This window comes from Muntiacus reevesi, chromosome X (assembly GCF_963930625.1).
Source record: "Muntiacus reevesi chromosome X, mMunRee1.1, whole genome shotgun sequence".
Lineage (NCBI taxonomy): Eukaryota > Metazoa > Chordata > Mammalia > Artiodactyla > Cervidae > Muntiacus > Muntiacus reevesi.
Genome location: NC_089271.1, coordinates 139,562,952 through 139,590,750, shown reverse-complemented (window position 1 = coordinate 139,590,750; position 27,799 = coordinate 139,562,952). Strand labels below are relative to the sequence as shown.

General features: G+C 39.5%; 1 protein-coding gene across 2 annotated transcripts in view; it reads left to right on the top strand.

The window, feature by feature from the left end:
• PAK3 (p21 (RAC1) activated kinase 3) overlaps positions 1-27,799 on the top strand; it is a 117,783-nt gene that overhangs the window by 39,252 nt on the left and 50,732 nt on the right. Inside the window, exons 6-11 of one of the 2 annotated variants that reach the window (XM_065917006.1) lie at positions 12,125-12,225; positions 14,878-14,940; positions 17,728-17,881; positions 19,383-19,420; positions 23,861-23,992; positions 25,855-26,020. In XM_065917006.1, the coding sequence (XP_065773078.1) occupies positions 12,125-12,225; positions 14,878-14,940; positions 17,728-17,881; positions 19,383-19,420; positions 23,861-23,992; positions 25,855-26,020 (654 nt within the window). The remainder of the gene's footprint in view (positions 1-12,124; positions 12,226-14,877; positions 14,941-17,727; positions 17,882-19,382; positions 19,421-23,860; positions 23,993-25,854; positions 26,021-27,799) is intronic. The other variant, XM_065917007.1, reaches the window with a different exon arrangement.

Genomic DNA, 27,799 nt, shown 5'->3' with positions numbered 1-27,799 from the left:
ACCACAGAGTTCTCTGATCTTCTTTTCTTTGGACATACAACAGCCTTTATACTCTATTCTTCCCAACTTAGCACCACATTTTCTTTAGTCTGGTAGTATCGGTTTCTGTTTCTTTTTTTTAAAATAATTTATTTTTTTAATTGAAGGATAATTGCTTTACAGAATTTTGTTGTCTTCTGTCAAACTGTTTCTTGTTTGCTAAGCTTATTTCCCCAGTGAGATCACATGTTTAGAACATTCCTTAGGTTCCCAATGAGTCACCCAACACAATCTGTCACCACTGATCCACGATTCTATGTCTACTGGTTAACTGACCCACTGACTGGTTCCAAGGAAAGGGGGCTGGGACTATAGCAAGTGTTGTTCCTCAGAGGCAAGGTTGTGAAATGCTTGCTGTTTAGAACTAGTCAGCCTCTGTGGGTGTTTTCCCCCTTTGGAAAAATTGTTTCTGCATTTTAAAAATGTTTTATATAATATTATGTTTTTTTTATCTTTCTATACTATTATGGCTTTCAATGTCACTTTTTTATTATGCCATACATTGTAATTTTGCATGCTTTCCATTGCTTTTCTAAAAATAATGATTGTTCTATTCTTTTAGGCCAAATTTATGTAGGAAAGTGTTTCTCTATGTCTGTCCTCTGTTATTACTTTTCTTTTCCTTCATGCTCTGCTTTGAAGGAGCTAGATAGTGTTGTAAAAAATAATTCTGCATGTGACCATGACATCCAATGAGAAGGTCCAAAAAAACTTCCAGGAATTTTAGGGGAAGATGACAAGTGGAACTCCTACAACAAAGACGACTCAGGTGACAGTTTGCTAAAATGCTTTCTGAAGTCAAGCATAGCACTGCCGTGGAATTTTGTCCAGGGGAGAATTGGTTGCTTTGCTGTACCTTGAACCCGGCACAACTGAGTTACCAATATATGCTTTTGACCCCAAAGTGGCACCTGGCAAGAGGTGTGCATGAATGAGTACAGAGTCATCCCCAGTGTTGGGGAAAACAGCAACACTGCCATCACCACCCAGCACAACTCTAAAACATACCCTCCCACCCCTCCAGCCTTCTTGGGGAAACTGGATAAGTGTCTCCTCATCCATGAACACATAATGGCAAATAGGCATGACCTGTCTCCATATATTGGATCTCATTTCATATAATGAAGGTCATTCATTCATCCATTCATTTTTTCATTTGCTTATTCATTAAATATTTAGTGAATCAGGCACCAGGCTAGATAGACGTTGGGGTACAGAGGTGAATAAGTCCCAGTTCCTGCCTTGAAGGAACTGATGGCCTAGTGAGGGACACAGACAAGTCAGTTAGTAGGTAGAGTTTAGCATGGTAAGTGCAATAGAGAAGTAAGCCCTGAGGAGGGGTGTCTATTGAAGACTGAGGGAAGGAGCAGTTAGGGAAGGCTTCCTGGAGGAGAGGACCACTCAACTGAGGTGAGTCTTAAAGAATGAATAGAGCCAGCTATGTAAGAGTTGGGTGGCATTTAAGATATAAGGAGCAGCATTATGAAGGCAGTAAGCATGACATAATATTAGTTGAGGTTCTATGACTATAACTACAGGTGGTTCAGCATAACTAGTGCATAGAGTGCTAAGGGGAAGGGTGGGAAATGGACCTGTGAAAGTAATTGGGGATTGGGTTCCAGAGGGTTTATATATATATATATCATACTAAGGGCTCTGGATATGATTCTGAAGGCAATGGGCCAACACTCAAGTGGGGAAATATCAGATTTGTGTTTCAAAATATCACTGTAGCCACAGGAGAAGAATGAATGTGGATGGTTCAGGGGGTGGGGGCATCATGAAAGAAGACAAGTCTGGCTGTGGGAATCACACAGGTGGGAAATCACAGAGGCCTAACCTAAGGGTCAGTATTGTAAGAATAAAAGAGAGCAATGCAGAGAGAACATTTAGGAGGAAGAATTAATGGAACTAGTCAACCAATCAGGCTTCCCAGATGGTTCAGTGGTAAAGAATTGGCCTGCCAATGCAGGAGATGCAAGAGATGCAGATTTGATCCTTGGGTCAAGAAGATCCCCTGGAGGAGGGCACAGCAACCCACTCCAGTATTCTTGCCTGGAGAATGCCATGGACACAGAGGAGCCTGGTGGGCTACAATCCATGAGGTCTCAGAGGGTCAGACACGACTGACTAAGCATGCATAGCATGCAGGCAACTAATCAGATGGTGACAGGAGAAGCTAAAATAGAGTGAGGTAGGGAACACAAGAGGAACTGTAGTTTCTTCCTGTAGATGGGGAAAGGCAGTAGAGAATTTGTTTTCTTTTGAAAATATTTCAAGTGAGGGGCTGTGAGGCAGCCAAATAAAGGTGTTCAATAGGCAGTTAACTCCATGGGGTCAGAGGAGATCCACCTGGGGAGTCTTGAAAGTAGACAGTAATTGAAACCACACAAGTAGATGAAGTGACCTAAGGGAAAAGTGTGTTGATGATAAGAGATGAGGACCTAGGACAGCTCCTGAGGACTACTAGTTAGAGTCTACAGAAGACCCAGAAATGTACGAATAAACCCTAGGAACGAATTGTGTGAAAGATGGTGGGGAGACGTTAGTTTCATGAAGATCATAGTCAGCATGTCAGTTTTGACTGTGAAGTCAGTGGCTGTGAGGACTGAAAAATTTCCATCTTCACTGAGGAGATCAGTTTGGGACCTCAGATTCATTTCAGTGGTTTGAAGAGTGAGGGTTAAGGAAGTCTAGATTGAGTTTTCAAGAAGTTGAAGCTAGAGAAGGAGCAGTTGAGGATTATAGCAACTGAAGAAAGCTATGTAGTAGCAGGGAGTTTTAATTTTTAAGGACAAAAGATATCTCAGCATGTATTTTTAAAGCCAGATAGGAAGTGTCAGTAGAGAGGGAGAGACTGAAGATGTAAGAAGAAATAGGAAATAATCAATGGAGTGAGAACCGCACCCCCCCCCCCGCCCCCGGAGAAATGAGAGGGACAGGGATGTAGAGCACCAGTGAGGGCATAAACCTCAGGAAGAAGGATAGGACAGTGTTCTAGTAAGATGTGAAGGGAGATGTTACTAATGGAGGTACATTGCTAGGAGTGGGACAGAAAGTGAAGTTAAAGGATTTCCAAACTCATGGCCTCTGTTTGTTTCAGTGAAGTTGAAGGAATTTCTTATGCTAAAAGTAAAGGAGGGGAAGATGAAGCAGAAGTTTGAGTGAAGTGGTGAAATTCTAGAATATTCTCTAAGAGGAATGGGAAAGGAAGTTGGCCAGGGCCAAGAAGGGTGTTGCAAGCACCACTGATGACCCAGCTCTGGTCCATGACCTTTAGAGTAAGCACCAGTCTACATGGGTGTGATTTTTTTCCCCCAACAACTTTTACCAGCCTCGGTATGGAAATGGAGGTTTCATGGCTAGATTCTATCAGGGTAAAGTTTTGTTGGAGAGTTGAAAGAGGAGGTCACAGGAGCATAGTTTCCAGGGCAGTGGCTTAAGGGCAGTTTAAATGATGTACTGTAGAGTCTAGGCCAGGAGGAAGCTGAGAAGTTGGCTAAAAATGGAAGCATCCAGGGATTGGAGGTTTTGTTGAAATCAAAGAATAAGTAAAATAGGAGTAATGACATGAAAGAGTGAGAAAGCTAGCAAAATGGGAAGCTGGGTCCAGAGAATAAGATAACAGGGTTATCTGAGAGAATATTACAGAGAAAGGGTCATTCTGGATAATGAAAAGGCCTGAAATAGCTGTGATTCTCCACTCTGCACATCATCTATGGCACTTCAAAACATCATGCACATCATCTATGGCACTTCAAAACATCATTTGCCCAGGCCTCCCTTTCAGAAATTCTGATAGGGTAGGTTCTGAGTGGGCCCAAGATATTCGGATTTTTATGAAACACTACAGGTTATTCTGATGAGCAGCCCTGGTTAAGAACCACTCGTGTAATGGTGGCCATGGGAATGGATTAAAGGAGTGGAAAGGAGATGAAGTTCATTAAAGCTGAGGGGCATCAAGGAGTTAAAAGGAGAGGGTGTATGTGACAGAGGTGCCCATCTGTATATTATGTTTAACAGCAAGATGGTAGCACTGAGTGTTGGAAAGAATACTGGGAGCCAAAGTCAATGATAAAGGGGACTTGGCCAGGAGAACTAAATGGCAGTGACCTCAAAGGAGGGGGCTTTGTAGACAAGTGCAGAATTGCTGATCTCAAATAATTTGGAATAAAAATGAAGCAACTCTGCCCTTCTCCATTGCCCTAGGCCTAAAGACGTGGAATGGGGAAGAATGATCAGCGTCCATCAGGATTATCTGAGAAAGTGATGCCTTCATTGGATAGCAGAGTTTAAAATGATTTTTCTCAACCCCAGCTGCTTAAGGAAATACTGGAGGGCGTTTAAAAATCAACGATTCTGGGGACAACCCCAGAGTAAATCTGAATCTCTAGCAGTAGGGCTCTGAAATCTCTCTCCACCACCCCTCCAACTCTCTCACTCGCTGTCTGACTTTTTTGAAATTTCCCACACAAAAATGATGCATAGTGAGGTTCGAGAACCTAAGGCAAGAAGTCAACAGTGCCTTTAATGAAGAGGTTGGAGTGAAGGTGTAGAGGAATTTTAATGGAGTAAGCCCTAGTCACTAGAGGAAATGCAGAACATTGGAGTGGGAAATATAGGAGATGACAGATGATTTCTCCCTTAAAATGTAGGGGGATGGAGAAAGATGTCAAGATGAAAGACTCTAGAGAGACTAGCTGACCCCTGGAGTTACAGCCAGAACCCATATACATGCAGAGGGTCCCAGCACTAAACACCATTTGTAGTTTGTGGTCCAGTCAGCAATTTGTGACCTTTGCTCTAGGTTCCAATAGAATATGGTTGATAATCTTACAAAATGGTACTTCTTCTTTGTGCTTCTGCTCTCTGCAAATATCAATCCAGAGCTGAACAGACTGCATCTTATGAGCCCAGGATTCAGGTTAGGCTGAATCTTAATATAAACAACAAATGCTCTGAGAATTTTCTAGAGGAGATACAGATATTTTTAGTATTCCTTAAAAGAAAAAGAAAGACAAAAGTTCTTACGTAGGACCCAGTCATTGAACATTTGCTGAAGATTAGGCTCAAATCTATTGATTTTTTTAATGCTACTGAATAGTAAATGTGGAAGTTGCTCAGTCGTGTCTGACTCTTTGTGACCCCGTGGACTATAGCCCACCAGGCTCCTCTGTCCATGGGGATTCTCCAGGCAAGAATACTGAAGTGGGTTGCTATTTTCCTCTCCAGAGGATGTTCCCAACCCAGGGATTGAACCTGGGTTTCCTGCATTGCAGGCAGATTATTTTACCTTCTGAGCCACCAGGAAAGCCTTAATAATAAATAGTGCAACTATTAAGAGCATAGGTTCTATGGACACAGCTGGGACCTAGATTCAAATCCTGGCTCTGCCAGCTGTTAAATCCTGCATATGTGGTTTAACTTCCCTGAGTCTCACTTTCTCCATCTATACAACAATGTGTGTGTGTGTGTGTGAGTGCACGCTCACTAAGTCATATCTGACTCTTTGCTACCCCATGGACTGTAGCCCGCCAGGTTTCTCTGTCCATGGAATTTTCCAGGCAAGAATACTGGAGTGGGTTGCCATTTACTTCTCCAGGGTATCTTCCCAACACAGGGATCGAACCTGCCTCTCTTGTCTCTGCTGCATTAGCAGGTGGATTCTTTACCAGCTGAGAAGCTCTGCCTTATAAAATTGTGGTGGAAATTAAATGAGATAACCCTAGAAACACTCTGCATGTGGTAAATATTCCCTAAATGCTAGTGACTACATGTGTAGACATAAACCGCATGCTAGGAAATGTGAGAATGATACAGTCTCTGCTGTTAAGTGTCTCAAAGTTTAGCTACAGAGATAGGTATGTAAAGAAGAAATGAAAATGCAGTGTTAATCAGGGCCAAGCTCAGAGTATACACTGGGTCACTCTATGGGAGCAGAAAGAGAAGGGCATTTAACTTTGTCTGCAGAGGGAAGACAGCAAAAGTCTTGCCAAAGGAGAGAGAATGCAAGAGTGAGTCTTCAAGAGTAAGGATTAATGGGAGTTGTCCACACAAAGCAGAGGCATGTGGTAAAAAGTCAGACTTTCCAGGCCTCAGCCTAACACATGTAAAAGCTTGGGAGTAAGAGAAGCTGGCAGTTGAGGGAGTATGAAATGGATATGGAACAGTGGGGGCCACATCTAGAATAGACAGTGGAGAGGCACGCTGAAGGCAGATCATGCAGGCCCTTGGCTTACATGCTAGGGTGCATGGGCTTTGAACATCTGGATAATGGGGGGTCTTAAAGGCACAAATGTGGTCAGATACGTATATTCCAAAAGATTATTCTGGCCACAGCGTAATGAGTCACAGAGGGCAAATTGGAGATAGTAAGACCTGGTGAAAAATGCTGGTGCCTTGGACTAAGATGATGATGATTTGTGGAGATGAAAGAAAGAAGATGGATCCAAAATGAGTTAGAACATGATGACTGATTAAGATCTAATTAAAGAAGGAGTCAAAGAAGCTCCCAAATTTAGGATTTGGGCAGTTGGGCCAGTATTGAAATACCCAATAGCCAAAGTAAGCATATGTCTGCTGCTGCTGCTAAGTCGCTTCAGTCGTGTCTGACTCTGTGCAACCCCATAGACGGCAGCCCACCAGGCTCCTCCGTCCATGGGATTTTCCAGGCAAGAACACTGGAGTGGGTTGCCATTTCCTTCCCCAAAGCTTGTGTCTAAGACCCAGCAAATTAGGGCACCCAAAATGTGAAAACATTTTGATTTGGGATATACAGTAGTTAGACAAGTTAATCACCATAGCAATATCAGAACTTTTGTGGCTTCCTTACCTTTTTTATGCAGTAGGATTGTTTTTATTTGTGAGAAGGAGTCATAATTTTTTCATTGCTTAGAGTCTCCCAAAGAGAAGGAGTCCAAGGCCTTAATCCTCCTCTGATCTGGGCAGTGAGTGGTTATCATTTCACTGAGAGCATGGACACTGAAGGAGGAGCAAGTTTGGATGTCCTGCCTCTGTTATAATTAGTGCTATGTGATGAGAATGGCATTATTAGGCTTATAAGGGACTGGCAATTGGGTGACCTTAGGGATACACCATTAAGCTGATTCTCATAATTCAGCTTAAGTAGTGGAGCTTCCCTTGTAGCTCAGTTGGTCAAGAATCTGCCTGCAGTGCAGGAGACATGGGTTCAACCCCTGGGTTGGGAAGATCCCCTGGAGAAGGAAATGGAAACCCACTCCAGTATCCTTGCCTGGAAAATCTCATGGACAGAGAAGCCTGGTGGGCTGCAGTCCATGGGGTCGCAAAGAGTCGGGCACGACTGAGCAACTAACACTTATTTACATCTTAGTCAACATGCTTCAATTGTGCTGCCATCGCTAATGGAGAAGTAGGGAGAGCCTGTTTGCTGGCAAGAGAAATCTTGAATGCAAGTTGATATCATGATTAAAGATATAGCCTAAGCTAGGGAGTCTTAACCTGGATCCTAGGGAAATTTTGAGCCTCTGAAGTTATATTCAGAAGTGTGTATATGTGTGTATAATCCAATTTTGTAGACAGAAGTACCACAGCTTTCTTTAGATTTTTCATAGTGGTCTTTGACACCAAAGTAGTCACCAATCACCAGTAGATTTACTGTGAAGTGAGTTCAGCTGCTTCTTCAGAGTTTCTCACTTGGAATTCTTCCAAGGCTCTTGAAGGAGTCCTAGCAATTTTTGTATTGTTTTTACTTAAAGGGAATATTCCTCTCAAATCACATAAAGTCTTTGTACCCACAAAATCTGTATCTACCCCTGCCAACCACAGATTAGGAAACTACCCAACATGAGTTAGTATCTGGGAGTGAATGCCATCCAAGAGAAATGAACGCCAATGACTGTGTGGGAAAGGAAAGGCAGAATAAGAAATGCCCATCAAATAAAGAATGATTACTTAGGGAGGAGGAGGATCAGACCACACTGTCAAGGAAACAGATGGAGAGGTGTTTAGCCAAGTTCAACATGGATGGGAGATCAAGAAAGAGGAAAGTAAGAAAATGATTACAGGAGTAGCTGGGTGGTCAGTGGTGATCAGTGGACTGGCTGGAACAGAAAGCTGAGTGTAAAATTTGCCTTTCTGGACAAGTAAAAGTGGTAGTTGAACAATTATAAGTGGTAGTTACAGTCTATAAACATGCAAGGGAAGTAGAAGTACCTACAGAAAATGCTAATCTTCATTGTTCAGTTAAAATGATAGTCAATAAAATAGGTTCACTGTAAATGTGGAATCTATACCCAGTTGAATTTAGATGGCACATATATACTTTTCAAAATGAGTCCTGCTGATTCATGTCAATGTATGATAAAACCCACTGAAATGTTGTAAAGTGATTGGCCTCCAACTAATAAAATAATATTTAAAAAAAAAAAAAAAAAAAAAAAACAAAATGAGTCCTAAATGTGTTCTGTGGCCAGGCAAAGACTTTGAGTGACCCTTGTCCCCCTTACCCGCTCCCCCGCCCACCGACCTTTCTTTCCTAATCTTGTATCTTAATCCTCTTACTTCTTGAATTTCCATATTTGTGTGCCATATCTCTGTCCTCTGGCTGGCGAAACGGAGCAGTGAGAGAGTCGAAAGAGAAAAGAAGCCATGAGAGTGACCATTGGATATGAAATGTTTTGAATTTAAAATTTATCCTGGGTAACCCACGGAACCAGTAATCCATTATGGTTAATTGAATGTTGTCTAAAATTCAGAGCAAGGAAACATCTATTTGAACCAGAATGTTCTAAATTTACCACCCTGGCAACTCTGAAGTTGATTGGTTTCAATTGGGCAAAACTGGTTCATGCTGACTTACCCAGTATTAGGAGGGTATTATTTTTTTGACTGTGAAATGCAGCCATAGTGGAGATACATACTCGAATTTGCTGATATATAAATGCCATCTTACAGCGTTTCCACAATAATTTCCTCCTGGGATTGTTTTTGAGATAGACTAATTTCATTACAGTTCCCAAATTTATTTCTTCAGTGATTATTCCTTTAAAGTTTTTTGACTTATTAACTATTGAAGTATTTATTCATAATTGTATCACTATGAAAAATCTGTTACTTGAGGACAATGATTTTGAATGACTACTATGACAAAATTTATAAGGACATGGAAAAGTAGCTACAAACTCTGGGAATTGGTTTGAGGTTTCTAGTTCAGTTCAGTCTCTCAGTTGTGTCTGACTCTTTGCCACCCCATGGTCTGCAGCATACCAGGCCTCTCTGTCCATCACCAACTCCCAGAGTTTACTCAAACTCATGTCCATTCAGTCGGTGATGCCATCCAACCATCTCATCCTCTGCTGTCCTCTTCTCCTCCCATCTTCAATCTTTCCCAGTATCGGGGTCTTTATAAATGAGTCAGTTCTTCTCATCAGGTGGCCAAAGTATGAGTGGTTCAACTTCAGCATCAGTCCTTCCAGTGAATGTTCAGGACTGATTTCCTTTAGGATGGACAGGTTGGATCTCTTTGCTGTCCAGGGGACTCTCAAGAGTCTTCTCCAACACCACAGTTCAAAAGCATCAATTCTTCAGTGCTCAGCTTCCTTTATAGTCCAACTTTCACATCCATACATGACTACTGGATAAACCATAGCCTTGACGAAACGGACCTTTGTTGGCAAAGTAATGTCTCTGCTTTTTAATATGCTGTCGAGGTTGGTTATAACGTCTTTTAATTTTATGGCAGCAGTCACCATCTGCAGTGATTTTGGAGCCCCCCAAAATAAAGTCTGTCACTGTTTTCCATTGTTTCCCCATTTATTTGCCATGAGGTAATGGGACCAGGCGCTTACTCCTTGGAAGAAAAGTTATGACCAACCTAGACAGCATATTAAAAAGCAGAGACATTACTTTGCCAACAAAGGTCCATCTAGTCAAGGCTATAGTTTTTCCAGTGGTCATGTATGGATGTGAGAGTTGGGCTGTAAAAAAAGCTGAGCACTGAAGAATTGATGCTTTTGAACTGTGGTGTTGGAGAAGACTACTGAGAGTCCCTTGGACTGCAAGGAGATCCAATCAGTCCATCCTAAAGGAGATCAGTCCTGGTTGTTTATTGGAAAGACTAATGCTGAAGGTGAAACTCCAGTACTTTGGCCACCTGATGCAAAGAGCTGACTCATTTGAAAAGACCCTGATGGTGGGAAAGATTGAGAGCAGGAGGAGAAGGGGACGACAGAGGATGAGATGGTTGGATGGCATCATTGATTCGATGGACATGGGTTTGGGTGAACTCCGGGAGTTGGTGATGGACAGGGAGGTCTGGCATGCTGTGGTTCATGGGATCACAGAGTCAGACACACCTGAGCAACTGAACTGAACTGATGGACCAGATGCCATGATCTTAGTTTTCTGAATGTTGAGTTTTAGGCCAAATTTTTCACTCTCACTCTTTCACTTTCATCAAGAGGCTCTTTAGTTCTTCACTTTCTGCCATAAGGGTGGTGTCATCTGCATATCTGAGGTTATTGATATTTCTCCCGGCAATCTTGATTCCAACTTGTGCTTCATCCAGTCCAGCATTTCTCATGATGTACTCTGCATGTAAGTTAAATAAGCAGGGTGACAATATACAGCCTTGACGTACTCCTTTCCTGATTTGGAACCAGTCTGTTGTTCCATGTCCAGTTCTAACTGTTGCTTCCTGACCTGAATATAGGTTTCTCAAGAGGCAGGTCAGGTGGTCTGGTATTCCCATCTCTTGAAGAATGTTCCACAGTTTGTTGTGATCCACATAGTCAAAGGCTTTGGCACAGTCAATAAAGCAGAAGTACATGTTTTTCTGGAACTCTCGCTTTTTCAATGATTCAACGGATGTTGGCAATTTGATCTCTGGTTCCTCTGCCTTTTCTAAATCCAGCTTGAACATCTGGAAGTTCATGGTTTGTGTACTGTTGAAGCCTGGCTTGGAGAATTTGAGCATTACTTTGCTAGTGTGTGAGATGAGTGCAATTGTGTGGTAGTTTGAACATTCTTTGGCATTGCCTTTCTTGGGGATTAGAATGAAAACTGATCTTTTTCAGTCCTGTGGCCACTGCTGAGTTTTCCAAATTTGCTAGTATATTGAGTGCAGCACTTTCACAGCATCATCTTTTAGGATTTGAAATTGTTCAACTGGAATTCCATTACTTCCACTAGCTTTGTTCATAGTGATGCTTCCTAAGGCCCACTTGACTTCTCATTCCAGGATATCTGGGTCTAGGTTACTTATCACACCATCGTGTTTATCTGGGTCATAAAGGTCTTTTTTGTATAGTTCTTCTATGTATTTTTGCCACCTCTTCTTAATATCTTCTGCTTCCGTTAGGTCCATATCATTTCTGTCCTTTATTGTGCCCATCTTTGCATGAAATTTTGTTTCTAGGAACAACCTGGAATTAATTCAGTAAAAAGCAGCAATTTGTTCTTATTTTTTTGTTTTTTACTAGCAATGTTCTGGGTGTGATATGATTTAAAACATTTTTAATAATAAAGAGAGACTTGCAACATTATTGATTTGCAAGAATATTCTCACTGAAAGAAGACTAAGCGTCTGTTAAGATATGCTTTGTAATGTAAACATGTAAATTTCAAAAGTTCTAGTTACTTGATATTTAGCTATGGTTTAACATAGAAACAGTTATGAATAAAAAACTTTAGATAGTTTGAGCACTTTTCTATTCGTTCTTTCTAATAGTAAAGCTTAATTTTACTTGAGTCTAATGAATTTCTTTTTTAGTAGGTGATATTTGATTCAGCAAAGCTCCAGTTAAATACAATCTACCTAGATACCTGTTGATTATATCATTAGGCTGGTAAAAGATATAAATCAGTTTGACTACAAGTTTTGTTTGAATTGGATTTGGGAATTTGTAAATTATTTGGACCTGACATTTTGTCCAACTCTCAGCAACTTATTTAAATAAAATTATAAATTCTGGAGTTAAATATTGTTACAATTGCATTGGTCTCAATTGTCATTCAGCTTTGTAATTATTTTGATGAACCTAACTGTACAACTTATGGATGCCAAAACTTTATCCCAAATAAATACATGTTAACATTTTGCCTTTAGCCAATAAGAAGAAAGAGAAAGAGCGCCCAGAGATCTCTCTTCCTTCAGACTTTGAACATACGATTCATGTGGGGTTTGATGCAGTCACCGGGGAATTCACTGTAAGTAAGCTTCTTATTTTGTTTTGTAAGGCATGAAAAAATTCCTTTGTGAAAATCAGTTTCAAAGAAGAATTGCCACGTCCCAAATTATCAGACTTGATGTCTTTGGTGATTTCAAGGAAGATGGACTTTGCCTAGACTTTCACAGGTGGAACTAGAGAGTGGCTTTAGAATTGGCAAAATTATTTTGTTCATCGTGACAAAAATGTCTAATTGTGGTTAGCCTTCAACTTGATTGAAAATGCTAATTTGCCATGGCACAGGAAGCATAGTCTAGATAGACTCAACTTGAGATTGTTCTTTATCAAGTGAAGTGAATCAGAGAACCATTGACTCAACTTGGCCAATGAAGACAGTCTATCTGAATAATTCAGGCTTTACATTGGAACCTGGATTACCTAGATAAATTAACCACACTAACCAAAAAATCTCTGTAACTTTTTATCCCTTTGATTTCAAGAACATAGGCTTATATACAGGTATATTTTATAGACATTCAAAACAACAAACCTCATGTTTCAGGAAGAAATATTGATGGGTGTATTGTGTGCTTTAGTGGTTATATACTTACTCTATATTTGTATATATATATATATAATAATTGTATATATACTATACAAATATATATACACAATCCACAGTAAATACCAATAAGAATTTTCCAGAAAAGCTACAGCTATAGATCCACTCTTTCTTTGGATATTGGTAGTGCCCAAATGGCACATAATCTCAGATCTATGATATTTTATGTCTTTTTTTTTTTTTTAAAGATCTGGCATTTTTCTTTTAGATGGATGAAGGAAAAGATATAGGTAGAAATATGTCCTCAGGAAGATCAACTACTTTTTCATACTAGTAAGGACCTCAGTCAAAATGTGCATTCTGAGATAATGAGTAATTTTGAATGCATTCTGGAGAAAAAAATCTTTGATAGAACCATCTCCATTGATTATTGGCTTCTTAAACCAGAGAGGTATTTAGATATTAAATAAGTAAATTTCCTATTTCATAACACGATGGTTAGTGAGTAGAGTTTGTCATAAGATTAAATTTTTGAAAAGAAGGAACAAATTGATTTAGAGAATCAAACCATGTTTCTGAATTAACAGACAAGTTATCTTTTTTCTTAATACCGGAAGTAAGCTTTGTGAGAATGAAATGGTAATTGATTAAACATCTTAGTCTTGTAAAGTGATATAAACTTCTTGTATGTTCTCAGTAGCAAGTAGAAGAGAACATTAAGAGTACTGACATTAAATAAAGTTAAGATAATTGTTTAACCAATTTCATCATTGAAATCAGAGACATTATTTAAATGGCTTTGAATTTGAGCCCAGGCTCTGTTCTTTGCCGTATTTGAGAATATTCTGTTAGCTACACTTAGAAAATGTAACCCCACTGTCACTGCTATCACCATCATCACCACCACCAAAACCAACAAATCTTCATATATTGGTATTTTGAATAATCTGAACAAGTTTAGATTTTAAAAAATCATAAAAAGATGATTCCTTTTTTCTGACGTTTGAAACAGTAAAAGCACTTAATCATTATAAATTTTCTCTTAAAACGCTTCACTTATTTAAGAGCTCTCTTTCCCAGTTTTGACCTTTTTGTTTTCTATGTGCTTTTCTTCTGTTTTATTGTCTTATTTCATATTTCTCTTTTCTTTTATTCTTCTTTTTTGTTTTTGGATGTGAAAATTTTCCCTCCACTATTCTCATGTGATATAGTCTGGTTCCTTTCCAATTTTTAAATTTTTTCCACTTTTTCCTACTTGCCTGACATCTTATGATACAATTTTTCTATCTTTTCTTTCATTTGTTCTTTGTGGGTTTTGAATGGAAGTGAAAGAAAGTGAATCACCAGCATTTTGCTGACTGTAAATCAGTCATTTTCACTTTGCTATCAATTAGAACCCAAAGAACCAATTGGAGCGGTGTGGGGGAGCAATATGTGATGGGCAGTCTTTCCAGTCATGAAAAACAGTTAAATGCAACTAAACTAAACCGAACAAGAACTTTTCCCCTCTTCTCAAAAATCGAATATTGAAATCAAGTGTTTGATGCAGTTGTTAGAAATCCACTGAATATGGATAAGACACAGGCTAAATTTGGAAATCTGATGTACTTTATTGTCATCATGATAATCTTTTTTAACTATCTGACCCCACATTATTTTTTTAAAATACTAAATTCTTTTTTTTACCATCTTAACCTGTGATTTATGTTTACTGGCTTTAACAATACCGAATGATAATAAGCTTTTAAGTCATTTTCTTGGTAGGATTTAGAATTGAGTCTTAATTGCCCCCGTACCACTAATTGATTATGTGTATGTGTGTGTGCATGTGGAGGGGGAGGGACATATTACTAAATTTGCCCACTGCAATTGTTGAGGTTGAATTTTGAGCAATTTGTTGAACTATCTAGTCCAGTTGTGTCACAAAGGCCTGTTACTTAGAATATTTGGACACTGATTTGGTGTATTGCTTGGTGCTTATCTTTTGACTAATCGGCCCGTAAAACCTTGTACACTTGATCATTTGCTTGGACCCTGAGGTTAAAATTAGGTTGGGAGGTGAGATTTGGGGTATGAAACTATTATAAGTCCTTACCCTTTGTCTTGCCATTTTTGTCCCAAATACTTCAGAACTCCCCCTTCCAGACCTCTAGACCTGTGACGGTCGCTTCAAGTCAATCAGAGGGAAAAATGGTATGAGTGATATAAATAATAATTTCTTCTGATAAGCTAAATGCTTGGCCTGTTGTATCATGCTGCCATCCTCCTGGGCTACACTGGACAATCCCCAGCTTGATGTACATCTAGTTGTTCTTACCTACATGGTCAGGCCTTGACTGCTCTTGCTTCTGATGCTCACACGTCTAGGTCTTCATGAGCTATCTGACTTCTGGGGTTTGTACCTCAATTTGGAGTAATGAGATGGCTTTCTGTTTACATCCCTTTGTGGCATACATTCAAATTTAAGTGTTAGGTCTCATTGATGAACTGGTTTATCTCAACTTAAAAAAGGAAAAAAGACGTTATATCAGCAGCATAGTCACATGGTAAGTATAGTTGTCTGGAAGATCTTTTGCAGTTGACAGCAGTTATTCCTGCTGTCTAGTGATCATAAGACTGTTATCACAAAAGTTTAGAAGTGCCATGAGAATGTATAGTAACTGCAAATATTCTAATGATTATGGTAATGATCATGCCAGTGATGTCCACTCTAGTGGTTATGTGCAATGCATACCTGGTTTTGTAACATTTAATAACTCCTTTGGCCATTACAGTATTAACCAAATGCTATTAATTGCACTTAGAATCAGAACTGGGATCATGCATGGGCTCCTGAGTTCAAATTTTTGGCTTAAAGCTTTAGCTTCAAATTGCGTGATGAATGCATGTAAAAGTATCCTTTTCACTGTGCTTGGAGTAACCCCAAATGCCAGGAATCAAAGACCTGTATCCCAAATCAAACCAGTTGGGTCAAAGCATGTTTCTGTAGTGTTGTAAATAATATCTTTATTTAGACAAAGCTGTTACCTCGTATCTGATCTTATTATGTGGGAAATGGGACTTTGGAACAGCAACATTAAAGTGGAGATTGTTCATAATATGGTATGAAATGAAATGATTTCCCTTCCCTGGTCTAAATGACTAAGAAATTCAAACATAGAGTCTGGCTGTGTGGGAAATCCTTAATCTAGTTTTTTATAAGCCAGCCATGACTTTAGCTCCAAAATACAGAAGAATCACTTTAATGAGGTCAAGGTTAAATTCAGCATCACAATATAACTCTTCTTTGAATTTTAACCATACAGACACTTCCCATGTGAAATTGAAAATGGTTCACCAGAATTGGGAACTGAAATTTGTAAGTTCATCACATGGCCACTGGCTACCTGTGATCACCCAGTTGTAAAAGACGACTTACAAATTATTGTTGAAGCTTTTCATGATGCCATCCTTCTTTCCTCCAAATTCATGTTTCTGCCTTTTAATAATTTCTCTAGCTATGTAATGGTAACTCTTACGATTGCCTATTTATGGAGGAAGCATCTGACCAAAAGTGGAGTTGTTGCATCCAAACTTTGGAACATTGTCGTTTTCTCTGTTTTCTGAAATCTGTTGTCCTGTAGCCTGTCCTGGCCCTTATTTAGTTAATACCTCCCTATTCTCACAACCGCCCCACTTTAGAAGGGATTACCCCCTCCCCATTCAGACCCATTGGTTTCATCTCCTCCCACCTTCTAAGTTGTCCCACATTCTGTTTTAACTTTCTTTTCTTTCTTTATTTACGTCCATTACAGCCAGATCTCTATGGCTCACAGATGTGCCCAGGGAAGCTCCCAGAGGTGCGTCACAGGCCCAAAAGAAGCTTGCATCAAAGTGCTTCTTTGAGATGTCATAGCACTGCAGCAGCAGGTTCATGTGTGTGCAGTAGAGTTGTTGCTTGGCTTATCTCACTTTTTTGTTGTCATTCCCAAACTCTGGAGGCCCACGTCACACATTGTTTTGCCGAGACTTCATAGGACAAAGCCACGTAAATTGTGTCTAGATGCACTTTAGGAATAGTGTGTCTGTTTCTCGCTCCAAGTTGCTCTTGGAGGTTGGATAATTATGAAATGGGGGCATCCATAGGCTGAACATGTAGGAAAGGATGCAAAGCTCACCTCCCAGTGTAATCTTTGCAATTCTCCTTGGTTAGAGTACCAAACACTCCCTCCTCTCTGCTCTAAATACTTTGGATGATTGCAAATTTTCACAAGGCTTTGACTTGGTTGCCACAGTCCCAGGTTCTATGTGGCCAATGAACGAAGTGGGGAGGAGGGGATAGAGGGAAGAGAGGAGAAAGCTGCAGGGAAAATACCCAAAGCAGCCTTTACTATTTAGCACTCCTGTGGTTATTGTTCTGCCATGATTCTGTTTTTGTCTCCTCTCAATCCCTCTTTATATTAAAGTTCTAGAACCCCCAAAAATTGCATTTGATAATCGCAAAATATAAACTGACCAAGGGTGAGGCTTTCCTTTTATTCTAAGAGATATTCTAATTACAACATGCTCAGAAACAGCTTATGTTATTCTAGCCGTATAAAACCTATTGATATGAACTATACTATGCTGTGCACAAATTTAGAGAAGTCTTGCTATGTCTGCCCTGAGTCACCAGAAAAAAATAAGCTAAGCCGTAAACATCATTTCATGGATGAGCAGAGTTAATATGGAGGTGATTTTCATGCGCTTTTTTTTTTCTATCACAGTCATACTCCCACCCACCCTTTTTAAGTTGGATCCTAGTTTTACCTATGTGTTTTAATTAGAGAAGAGAATGATTGCATTATTAAGTTACTAACTTTAAATCTAGAGTGTAACTTCAGTTTCCCAAGTGTAATCCTACAGGTAGCATGGGCTTCTTGGTGAAGAACTTTACTGGAACATGAAAATGCAGCTGCCGAATGTTCTGAGCTGCCATTCTTTCCCTTTGGTTGTCCACAGGGAATTCCTGAGCAATGGGCACGATTACTCCAAACCTCCAACATAACAAAGCTGGAACAGAAGAAGAACCCCCAGGCTGTTCTCGATGTTCTCAAATTCTATGATTCCAAAGAAACAGTCAACAACCAGAAATACATGAGCTTTACATCGGGAGGTAAGAATAAATCTAAGATATCAAAAAGTAAAGGAGAAGGAATTCCCTGGTGGTCCAGAGGTTAGGACTCCATGCTTTCATTGACACGGGCCTGGGTTCGATCCCTGGTTGGAGAATTAAGATTCTGCAAACTGTGCAACACATCCAAAACAAACAAACAAAAAACAAGTCATTTCTGTCTCAGAACTTCAGGATTAGAACTGAATGCCTGGAGGGCATTTGAAGACAGATCAAGCTCCTTTTCCAAATGACTTCAACATAAGTCAGCCAGAGGATAAGTTGTAAGTTGAAGTTGATGTTAGAAGATTTATGGTACTTGGGTGATTTTAGAGCTCAAACAAAGAAATTGTCCAGTGAAGTAGTAGTTGTCAGTTTGAATCAGCAATCACAATTGTTGTTTTGTCTCTTCACTGGCGTGAAAAAAGTCAAGTCACTTAGGATCAGGCCTTGTGTAGTGTTCATGAAATAAGAGGTGTCTGGATCAAACCCTGGTCTCTTGAAATTTATTATTTTATCCCTTTGATCATTGAATTGCACCATGATGGCACAGTGCAAATTTTATGGCTGCTGGATTATTTTGATCAGACCTCAAAATCAGACTTACAAAAAAGACATATGTCTTGGTATTTATAAGAGATCAAAATGACTGTGTTCCTCCTGCCTTCTCTCAACTTCATTTGCTAGCATGTGACCCGGCCTTTGACATGCTGATGTCCAAATTTGCACTATAAACAACTGGAAAATATACCAAAGAATAATTTTGCATTTTGAAAAGGATAATCTGGGTTGAATCTCTAAAGCAATTTATTATTTTACATCTAAAGGAGGAAGAGAATACTATCATTACAGCTCCAGCTATAAAGAGCCCCTCCCTCTTGGCATTGGTTTTAATACATAGGGCAGCTTTGCAGAATTTGTTCTTTATTCCATGTTGCCACTGCTTTTTAACCATTTTATTTTTATGTGTTGAATTTTCTCAGCTTACAAAGATGAGCTCCTGAACTCTAGCTTAGAACTCAATAGTATCTGAGTTATTGCTGTATTCTGAAACTCACCATGTGTTTTCTTGATGCTCTCATGTTATGACTAATAGCGTAGGAAGGGGAGGGAAGGAACAGAAGGGGAAAAGAAGGCAGGGTGGAAGGAAGGAAGGAAGGGAAAAGAAGGAAGGAAGGGGAGAGGGAAGGAGGAAGCTGAGGAAAAATTCTGAATATAGATGAGTAGAGTCATACCAGTCAGCAGTAGGTAATCTCAGCATTGCTCAGTATAGGTGCAATTCACTGGAGGCCTTCATTAAAACCTATGAAATGGGATGGCGAGAATATGGTGATGATGCAAGGGTATGAACTATTTTAAGAAAAACATCATTTGTCATGATATCTATTTAATACTGAATTGAAAATTTTCCTTCTGGTCAAACACATGTGGTTTTTTAGAGCATAGTCTTTCAATGAAGCAGTCTTTATAAAACAAAGCTAATATCTTTATCTTCACTTTTCAGATAAAAGTGCACACGGATACATAGCAGCCCATCCTTCGGTAAGTGAAAAATTGAAAATGGTCTTGTATGTTTGGTGTTTCTGGTGGTCCAACAGAATATAATTGTGCAGGCCCAGTTTTTAGATACACATAGAGTCTTTTTAAAAAATAGTTTAAGAGGTATAATTTAGAATGATAAAATTCACCCTTTTTACAATGTACAGTTTGATGATGAGTTTTAGTAAATGCATATACCTGTACCACCATCACCATAATCCAATTTTAGAACATTTTCATCACCCCAATAAGGTCTCCCAAGTCTGCCTAGAGTTAACCCCATCTACCCCACCCTAGCCCTAGGGCATCACTAATCTGATTTTATGGATTTATCATTTTGGACATTTCACATAAATGAAATAATATAGTATATGACCTTTGGGGATTGACTTTTCTCACTCAGCATATGACCCAATTAAGTAAGTCTTATCACTGTCTCCATTTTACAGATGAGATTCAGAGAGGTGAAATAACTTGTCTAAGGCCATACCACTACATCTTTTGGTGTCACCTATTCCAACAAACTGAGATGAAGTGGGGAGGGGATAACTAAAAGTCCCATAGATAGTTTTATCAGAGAAGTGACTAGAAAATAAGGAACTTAGCTCAAGGGCCTTAAAAGTGCTATAGTATCTGAAAGAATACTCATACAGAGAAAATCATCTTAGACAAGGCTTCTCTTTGTATGAGTTTCATTTTGATAACCTGATAGAAATAATTTCCTGCCCTGTTTGCTTCCTTAAGAGTGAAATATTTTAATTAACATTAGCGAAAGTTTCCTAACTGCTTATTCAGAGTCATAGATAATCAAGCTAATTCTTCCTTTTAGAGAGGACAAATGCTAACCTACTTGATGTCACCCTGGGCAGTCAGTGTGACAGCAGTAAATCATTACTGGTGAAAATTAAAGACTCTCAAATAATATGGCAGTTCCTCAAAAATTTAGAAGAGAATTACCACATGATCCAGCAGTTCCACTTCTGGATGTATACCCAGAAGAACTGAAAGCAGAGTCTTGAGTAGGTGTTTATACACCCATATTTGTAGCAGCAATGTTCATAGTAACCAGAATGTGGAAGCAATCCAAGTGTCCATCAACAGATGAATGAATAAACAAAAGTGGTATATCCTTACAATGGATTATTAGTCAGCCTTAAAAAGGAAGGAAATTCTTACATATGCTACAACATGGATGAACCTCTAGGACATTATGCTAAGTGAAACTATCCAGTCACAGAAAGAAAAATACCATGATTCTGTCTATATATAAGGTAGCTAAAGTAGTCAGTATCATAGATACAGAAAGTGGTTGCTGGGTGAGGTAGAAATGGCGTGTTGTTTAATGGGTACAGAGTTTCAGTGATGAAAAGAATTCAGGGGATGGATAGCAGTGATGGATGCACAGCAATGTGAATATACGTAACTCTCCTGCACTGTACACTTAAAAATGGTAAATTTTATGTTATGTCTATTTTACCACAACTAAAGAGAAAACTTAAAAGACTAAAGGCTCTGGACATAAGTTGTTAGTCTTTTCCTCCACTTACAAGTGGAGGCCACTTGGGGAAAGTGGCTTGATTTCTGTGACCCTCTCTTTCCTCAGTCTTAGCTGGGAATACTAACAATACTTGCTTCCTAAAACATGTGTGACTATTGAATATGATAATGCATATAATATACTTAGTACATTTCCTAGCACCTACTGTGTGTTCACTAAATGTAAGCTACTACTGCTGCTGCTTTTAGATGGCAACAAGGACGAAAACTCATTCTCTCCACACATGAGACTTGCATGAGGCCCTGGTACTGGTGCCTTGCTCAGAATTCTCAGAACAGAGCAGAAGGTAGCCCTCCTGTTCTCACTGCTCATTGCCCTCCTGCTGCTTCTTTGCCGTGACAGCTTCCTGGACTCCATTGAAAACAGCACATGAAGGAAGATGATAACAAAGTGGGAAAGACAGAAATGCCAACCTTCCATCATCAACACATACCTTACCTCCCTTGATTTAATTACTGTCATTATTGTGCAATACTAGATACGTATGTTGACAAATAGTTGTTATCTCTTTAGGGAGATCAGTTATTTTGAACACCAACTTCCTAGGATGGTCCATGTGTTGGTTTTTATTGTAAACAGCGTTTATCTCCTAAGATACATTGGCCTTTTTTTAGCTTGCTTCTATTGGTTTTACTTGTAGAATTAAAACTAAATCTACATAATGTTCAAAATATTCCATCAGATCAAGAAAGAAACTAATGAACTCACTGTTTGAAGATAAGAACAACTGGAATTTACTTTTTAAAACATGTATCTATCAAGTGCCTCCTTATCAAAACTAGGAAATTTAGAGCTTAGTTGAGTAAGGGAAGAGAAGTATAAACATAAAGAAGCACAGTACCATATAAATCATGTTACACACCATAAAATATGTTCATTTTCCATGAGAATTCAAAGAAAGGAGCTTCCTTTTATCTGGGGAGGGATAAAGGAAGCAGGCCCTTTTCAAGGGCCTAGTACAAAATACGCACTTGGTACATATTTTGAATGTTGAATTAGAAAAATGCTTCATAGAAAATGTGGAATTTGAACTCGATCCTAAAGTTCAGATGCAATTTGGATCTGTGAAGATACAGAAGGGTATTCTTGGCAAAGGGAAAGCATGATAAAGGGCACGGTAGTGAAGAGAGCAAGGGGACAAAGGGGTATGAATTTGAATGAAGACTGAGATGCAAGAAAAAGAATCATAGGAGTTCAGCTTTGAAAGTTAGGTTGGAGCCAAATCATAGAAGCCCTTAAATGGTATTCTAAGGAATCTGGTCTAAGTAAGTGTACAGGGGGAAAAGCCCTTGAAGTTTTGTGGAACAAGAGAGTTAAGTTATTAAAGCTTATGAAGGGTGATTTGATCACACATGTTCAGAAGAAATTAAGGACAGAAGGTAAGACTGGATGAAGGGAAACCGAAATCTGGGGAGATAATGCAAGTATCCAAGGCCAGAGGTGATGTGGGCCTACGTGAGACAGTGGCAGTGGGAATGGAGATTAGATTTAAATTCCAGAGATATCTAGGTTACTGATTAGAGGTTGGAGGAAAGGTTTCGGTCAAAGATAATTGCAGGTTTTGAATGATATGCGGGTAGCCAAAAAGATGAGGACATTATCTTTCAGGAGGTGCATATTTCTGTAAGAAGATGCCGAGTTTCCCATCAGGCAACTTGAGTTCAAAGGGCTGGCCGAATTTCCAGATGGAGATAATTGATTAAACTACTTGACTAAGGGTGGGTTTCTATTGATCAAATGAACTAAATATGGAACCTTAAGGTCAAGTTGGATCACTTTTTTGGGACTCAGTAACAGGACTGTGGAATTACACTTTATGTACTTTTTGTGGTTTTAGGAGGAGATTGTACTTCACACTGCTTGTGCTTTTGTTGCATTAGAAACACTCCCAGTAGACCTAGCTATCCTATAGGATGTGACTTCATGGGATTGACAACACCTTCTAGACATAGCCTGAATTGTCTACAAGTTTCAGCATCTTCTAGTAGCCTGGATGGGAATCAAAATAGAAACAATGTTGTAGTCACTAAATGTGTTAAACTAATAGCTATATAATTAATATGGAGTTAATGATGCCTCCCATAGTCATAGGAATCTGATTTGCTTCTCATCCATCACAAATTCGTTGGTATTAGTGTTATTAAATACTAAATACTGTTCAGGGACCTACTCTTCAATTTGAGGCTATTTTGACATTTGTGTATATTTATTGTACTATCGGGGCTTCCCAGGTGGCGCTAGTGGTAAAGAACCTGCCCGCCAGTGCAGGAGACACAAGAGATGTGGGCTTGATCCCTGAGTCAGGAAGATACCCTGGAGGAGGGCATGGCAACCCACTCAAGTACTCTTACCTGGAGAACCCCATGGATAGAGGAGCCTGGAGGGCTACAGTCCATAGGGTCCCAGAGAGTCAGACACGACTGAAGTGACAGCACACACACACACACACATTTATGCCATATCCAGATGCATGCTCTTATCTTTAGGCACAAAATAGCCCTTTTCTTGTTGATAAACTGTCAGCAGTCAACACAATCACAACTGACCTGGTACAAATTCAAGACTTTATTAGCAATTTGATTTTTACAATTTATTCATTGATTTAAAAAACATTAAAACTCGAAAATGTTACATGAATAGTTCACTGTTTTTGAGCTCAGTAGAAAATGAAAGGAATTTAAAAAATCTCATGGTGCTTAAATCCTGACCTCAATTTGTCTCTGAGTGTGGGCAGGTCCTGGCCACCAAACTGCAGACAGTTCTGCTAACGTGTAAAAGATGAAATTCTCTCCTATCCCTACATGCTTAAATATCTTATCTTCCTTTTCTCATTTCTGAAGAAAAACAATGAAGAGTTAATACCTGGTCTTTGTTTTTATCCTAAGAGTACAAAAACAGCATCAGAGCCTCCTTTGGCTCCTCCTGTGTCTGAAGAAGAAGATGAAGAAGAGGAAGAAGAAGAAGATGACAATGAGCCCCCACCAGTCATTGCACCAAGACCAGAGCATACAAAATCAGTAAGTCTGAAGTGACTGTTTCCAAATGATTCAACAGATGTCCTTTGAAACGATCCTAGAGTTTGAAACTAGTTGATGACCCGGTATCTATTGAGCATCTGTGTTCCCAGAACTAGAATGAGTGAGTGAGAGTCGCTCAGTCGTGTCCAACTCTTTGTGACCCCATGGACTATACAGTCCATGGAATTCTCCAGGCCAGAATACTGGAGTGGGTAGCCTTTGCCTTCTCCAGGGCATCTTCCCAACCCAGGAATCGAATCCCGGTTTCTTGCAATGATAGCTCAGTTGGTAAAGAATCTGCCTGTGATGCAGGAGACCCTGATTCGATTCTTGGGTCAGGAAGATCCCCTGGAGAAGGGATAGGCTACCCACTCTGTTATTCTTGGACTTCCCTTGTGGCTCAGCTGGTGAAGAACTGGACTATAAGATACAAATTTGGTTGGGGCTACTATTTAGAGATACAGATTAGCACATGAAAGCAAAAGAATAATACCAAACAATATATAAATAAGTGCTAAATTTTAAAACCATGGCAGAAGTTAAGCTAGAGAATGAAATCCATGGGAATCATGTAGGAAGTATTGCATCAGCAGAGGAACCAAGACCACAATTAGCACAGCATGTTCGGGGGCCTCAAAAGACTAACTCCTATGAGCTTTCAAGGGCAGTATACTTGAAGCATTGTAAAGTTGTTTTTTTTTAATAGAAATCAGTTGTCTTTACAAGCTTATTAAAGGCTGAGGGGCAGGGCGGAGGGAGGGATGAATAGGTGGAGCACAGAAGAATTTTAGGGCAGAGAAAATATTCTGTATGCTACCATAATGATGGATGCATGTCATTACATTGTTGTTTAGTCACTCAGTCTTGTCCGACTCTTTTGCAACCCCATGGATTTTCCAGGCAAGAATACTGGAGTGGGTTGCCATTTCCTTCTCCAGGGGATCCTTCTGACCCAGGGATTGAACCTGCATCTCTTGCATTGGCAGGTGAATTCTTTCCACTGAGCCACCAGGGAAGCCCACATGTTTATACACTCATCCAAACCCATAGAATCTGCAACATTAAGAGTGAACCATATGGTTGTTGGATTGAAAGTGATGAAAAATAGGATACTTGAATATCATAATTCTATTGATCCAGTCTGTGTGTGGCCAAAAATATAATAGCCTAATGCTACCTTTATTATAGTTTGCTCTTCTAGTTCCTCCTGCTTGACTTCTATAGGTAAATACAGTTTGGTAAATACCTCTACAGAAATTGATAGTCCTAGAGGCTGCCATCTCATATACAAGATGATAGGAGACAGAGAAGGCATTTCTGGAAAGAAAGAATCAAGGCAGAAGGTCAAACATAAATTTTGAGAATTAGAAGAGAGATAGCAAGTATACTCAGACCCTAAAACTTTAGGAAGATGATGTAATTATCTAGGGTTATACAACTATTTAGTTACAGAATTTTCACTAGTATCTATATCACCCACACTCGGTGATTTTAGATTCAAGGGACACTGACTTTATTGTTGTTGTTGTTCAGGGGCTGAGTCATGTCTGACTGTTTGCAACTGCATGGACTGCAACACGGCAGGCTTCCCTGTACTTCACTATCTCCCAGAGTTTGCTCAAATTCATGTCCATTGAGTCAGTAATTGAATATATTAATGATCTACAAAAATTGATGCTTCTAGAGTCATAATTGTAAAGGATACACTTAATAATTATGAAAGTACATGATAATAAATCATTGTGTGTGTGTTTTTGAAAAAGAGTGAACCACATGTAAACTGCAGACTCTCACTGATTCTGATGTGTCAGTATTGGTTCATCAACTGTCTTTAACTTGTAACAAAACTTTTTGTCTTTAAGATCTACACTCGTTCTGTGGTTGAATCGATTGCTTCACCAGCAGCACCAAATAAAGAGGTCACACCACCTTCTGCTGAGAATGCCAATTCCAGTACTTTGTATAGAAACACAGATCGGCAAAGGAAAAAATCCAAAATGACAGATGAGGAGATCCTAGAGAAGCTAAGTGAGTTTTTTTCTGCCATCTTCTGTTTCTTCATGGGAGCATTTCTCATAAACCACTTTGAGTGGGAATTGAACCTTTAAAAATTAAGTTTGAGATGCACTGTGTATTTTAAATCTCCACCCACCTCACTCCTAATTACATAGAAACCAAATATTTTCACTTGAAAAAAATCAATTTAGAGGAAAACTTCACTAAATGAATTAAATAGTAAGTTTTATTTTAAGATTATACCTCCCCCCAAAGAGATGAAACAGTCTGATGAAAAATATCCTATGATCATACCCCAGGGGCGCCCACCTGATCAATCATGATAGATAATTCAACCTCAGAATCCAACACAGTCAATCAAAATGGGCAGCCACAATAAAATAGCCCTTCCTCTTAATTTAGGAGCATTGCTATATGGACAGGAAGTCAGGGCCAGCAGATGCTTTCAGCCTCCTTCTTGCAGTGTTATTAATGTATCCATGCTTGTGCATACACAGTTGCTCCATTTTACAAAACACTCCTTTTCTAGTTACCTTTCTGGGTCAGAGAGACTTAAAAAAATTCTCTGTTGAAAAGGATCAAAGTTCTGTGAAGCATACTCATTAAACTCATACTCCAAAAGCATCTAACAAATTGCAAGTTTTCTACACTTTATGCCCTCAATCTAACTCCTACTCATCCTTCAAACCTCAGCTCAAAAGATGCCTCCTCAGGAAAGCTGTCCTTGTCTCTCTCAGTTTGAGTTGAGGGATCTTTTTACTGCCTCTATCATGCAATGGTTTGATAGCATCACCGATTCAATGGACATGAGTTTGAGCAGACTCCAGGAATTGGTGAATGACAGGGAAGCCTGGCATGCTGCAGTCCATGGGGTCTCAAAGAATCAGACACAATTTAGTGACTGAACTTTGAACCACTGTAGCAAATAATCCCACTGTACTTGTCTGTCTGCTTCACTAGACCAGGAGCTCTTTAAAGGTGAGGTTGTGTCTTCTTTTCCCACATGTCCAGCTCTAATAAAGTACCTGGTACATAAAAGGACTTAATGGATGCTTTTTGATTGAATGGGTGAAAAAATGAACAAACAAGTGCCTCTTCACCGGGTTCCTACTTGTCTGTTCTCTGCCAGAGTCTTTTGGAGAAACAATCAAAAAACAATTTCCTGATATTAAGAAGCTTACAATTTTATTTGTAAGATAAGGTTTAATAGTGTGCCACAATTAGAGAAGAGGACACCTTCTTGGTCATGCAACAGTCCATCTAAAAGAACTCAGAAAAGGAAGAGAACGGTGTAGGCTATAGGCCATAGGAAGACTCTGCAGAGGTGGTTGTAGGGCCATTTTGCCCTCCAGGGGACATTTGACAGTATCTGGAGACATGTTTATTCTCACAGCACAGGGAATGCCACTTGCATCTAGTGGATAGAGGCTAAGGATGCTTCTAAACACTGTAATGCAAAGGATAGGCCTCCTTCCTTTCTTCTCTGCAGCAAAGAATTATTCAGCCCCAAATGTCAACAGTGCTGATGTTGAAACAGTCTGAGACAGAGGTATTTGGGAAGGCTAAGTTTCGGGTTACAGTAGTCAGTAAGCGCTCAGAATTGGAACTGAGGGTTTAGCCAATTGACTTTACTGTACATGATTAACATGCCTCTTTAGTGCTGATACCAACTATTTCCTGAATAAAAGCAGAAATAATTCCCGTTTACTAAGTGCCTTCTCTGCTGGCCACTTTACATACATTATCGAGTTTAATGTTCACCATAATTCCTTGTGGTAGATTTTCCTAGCC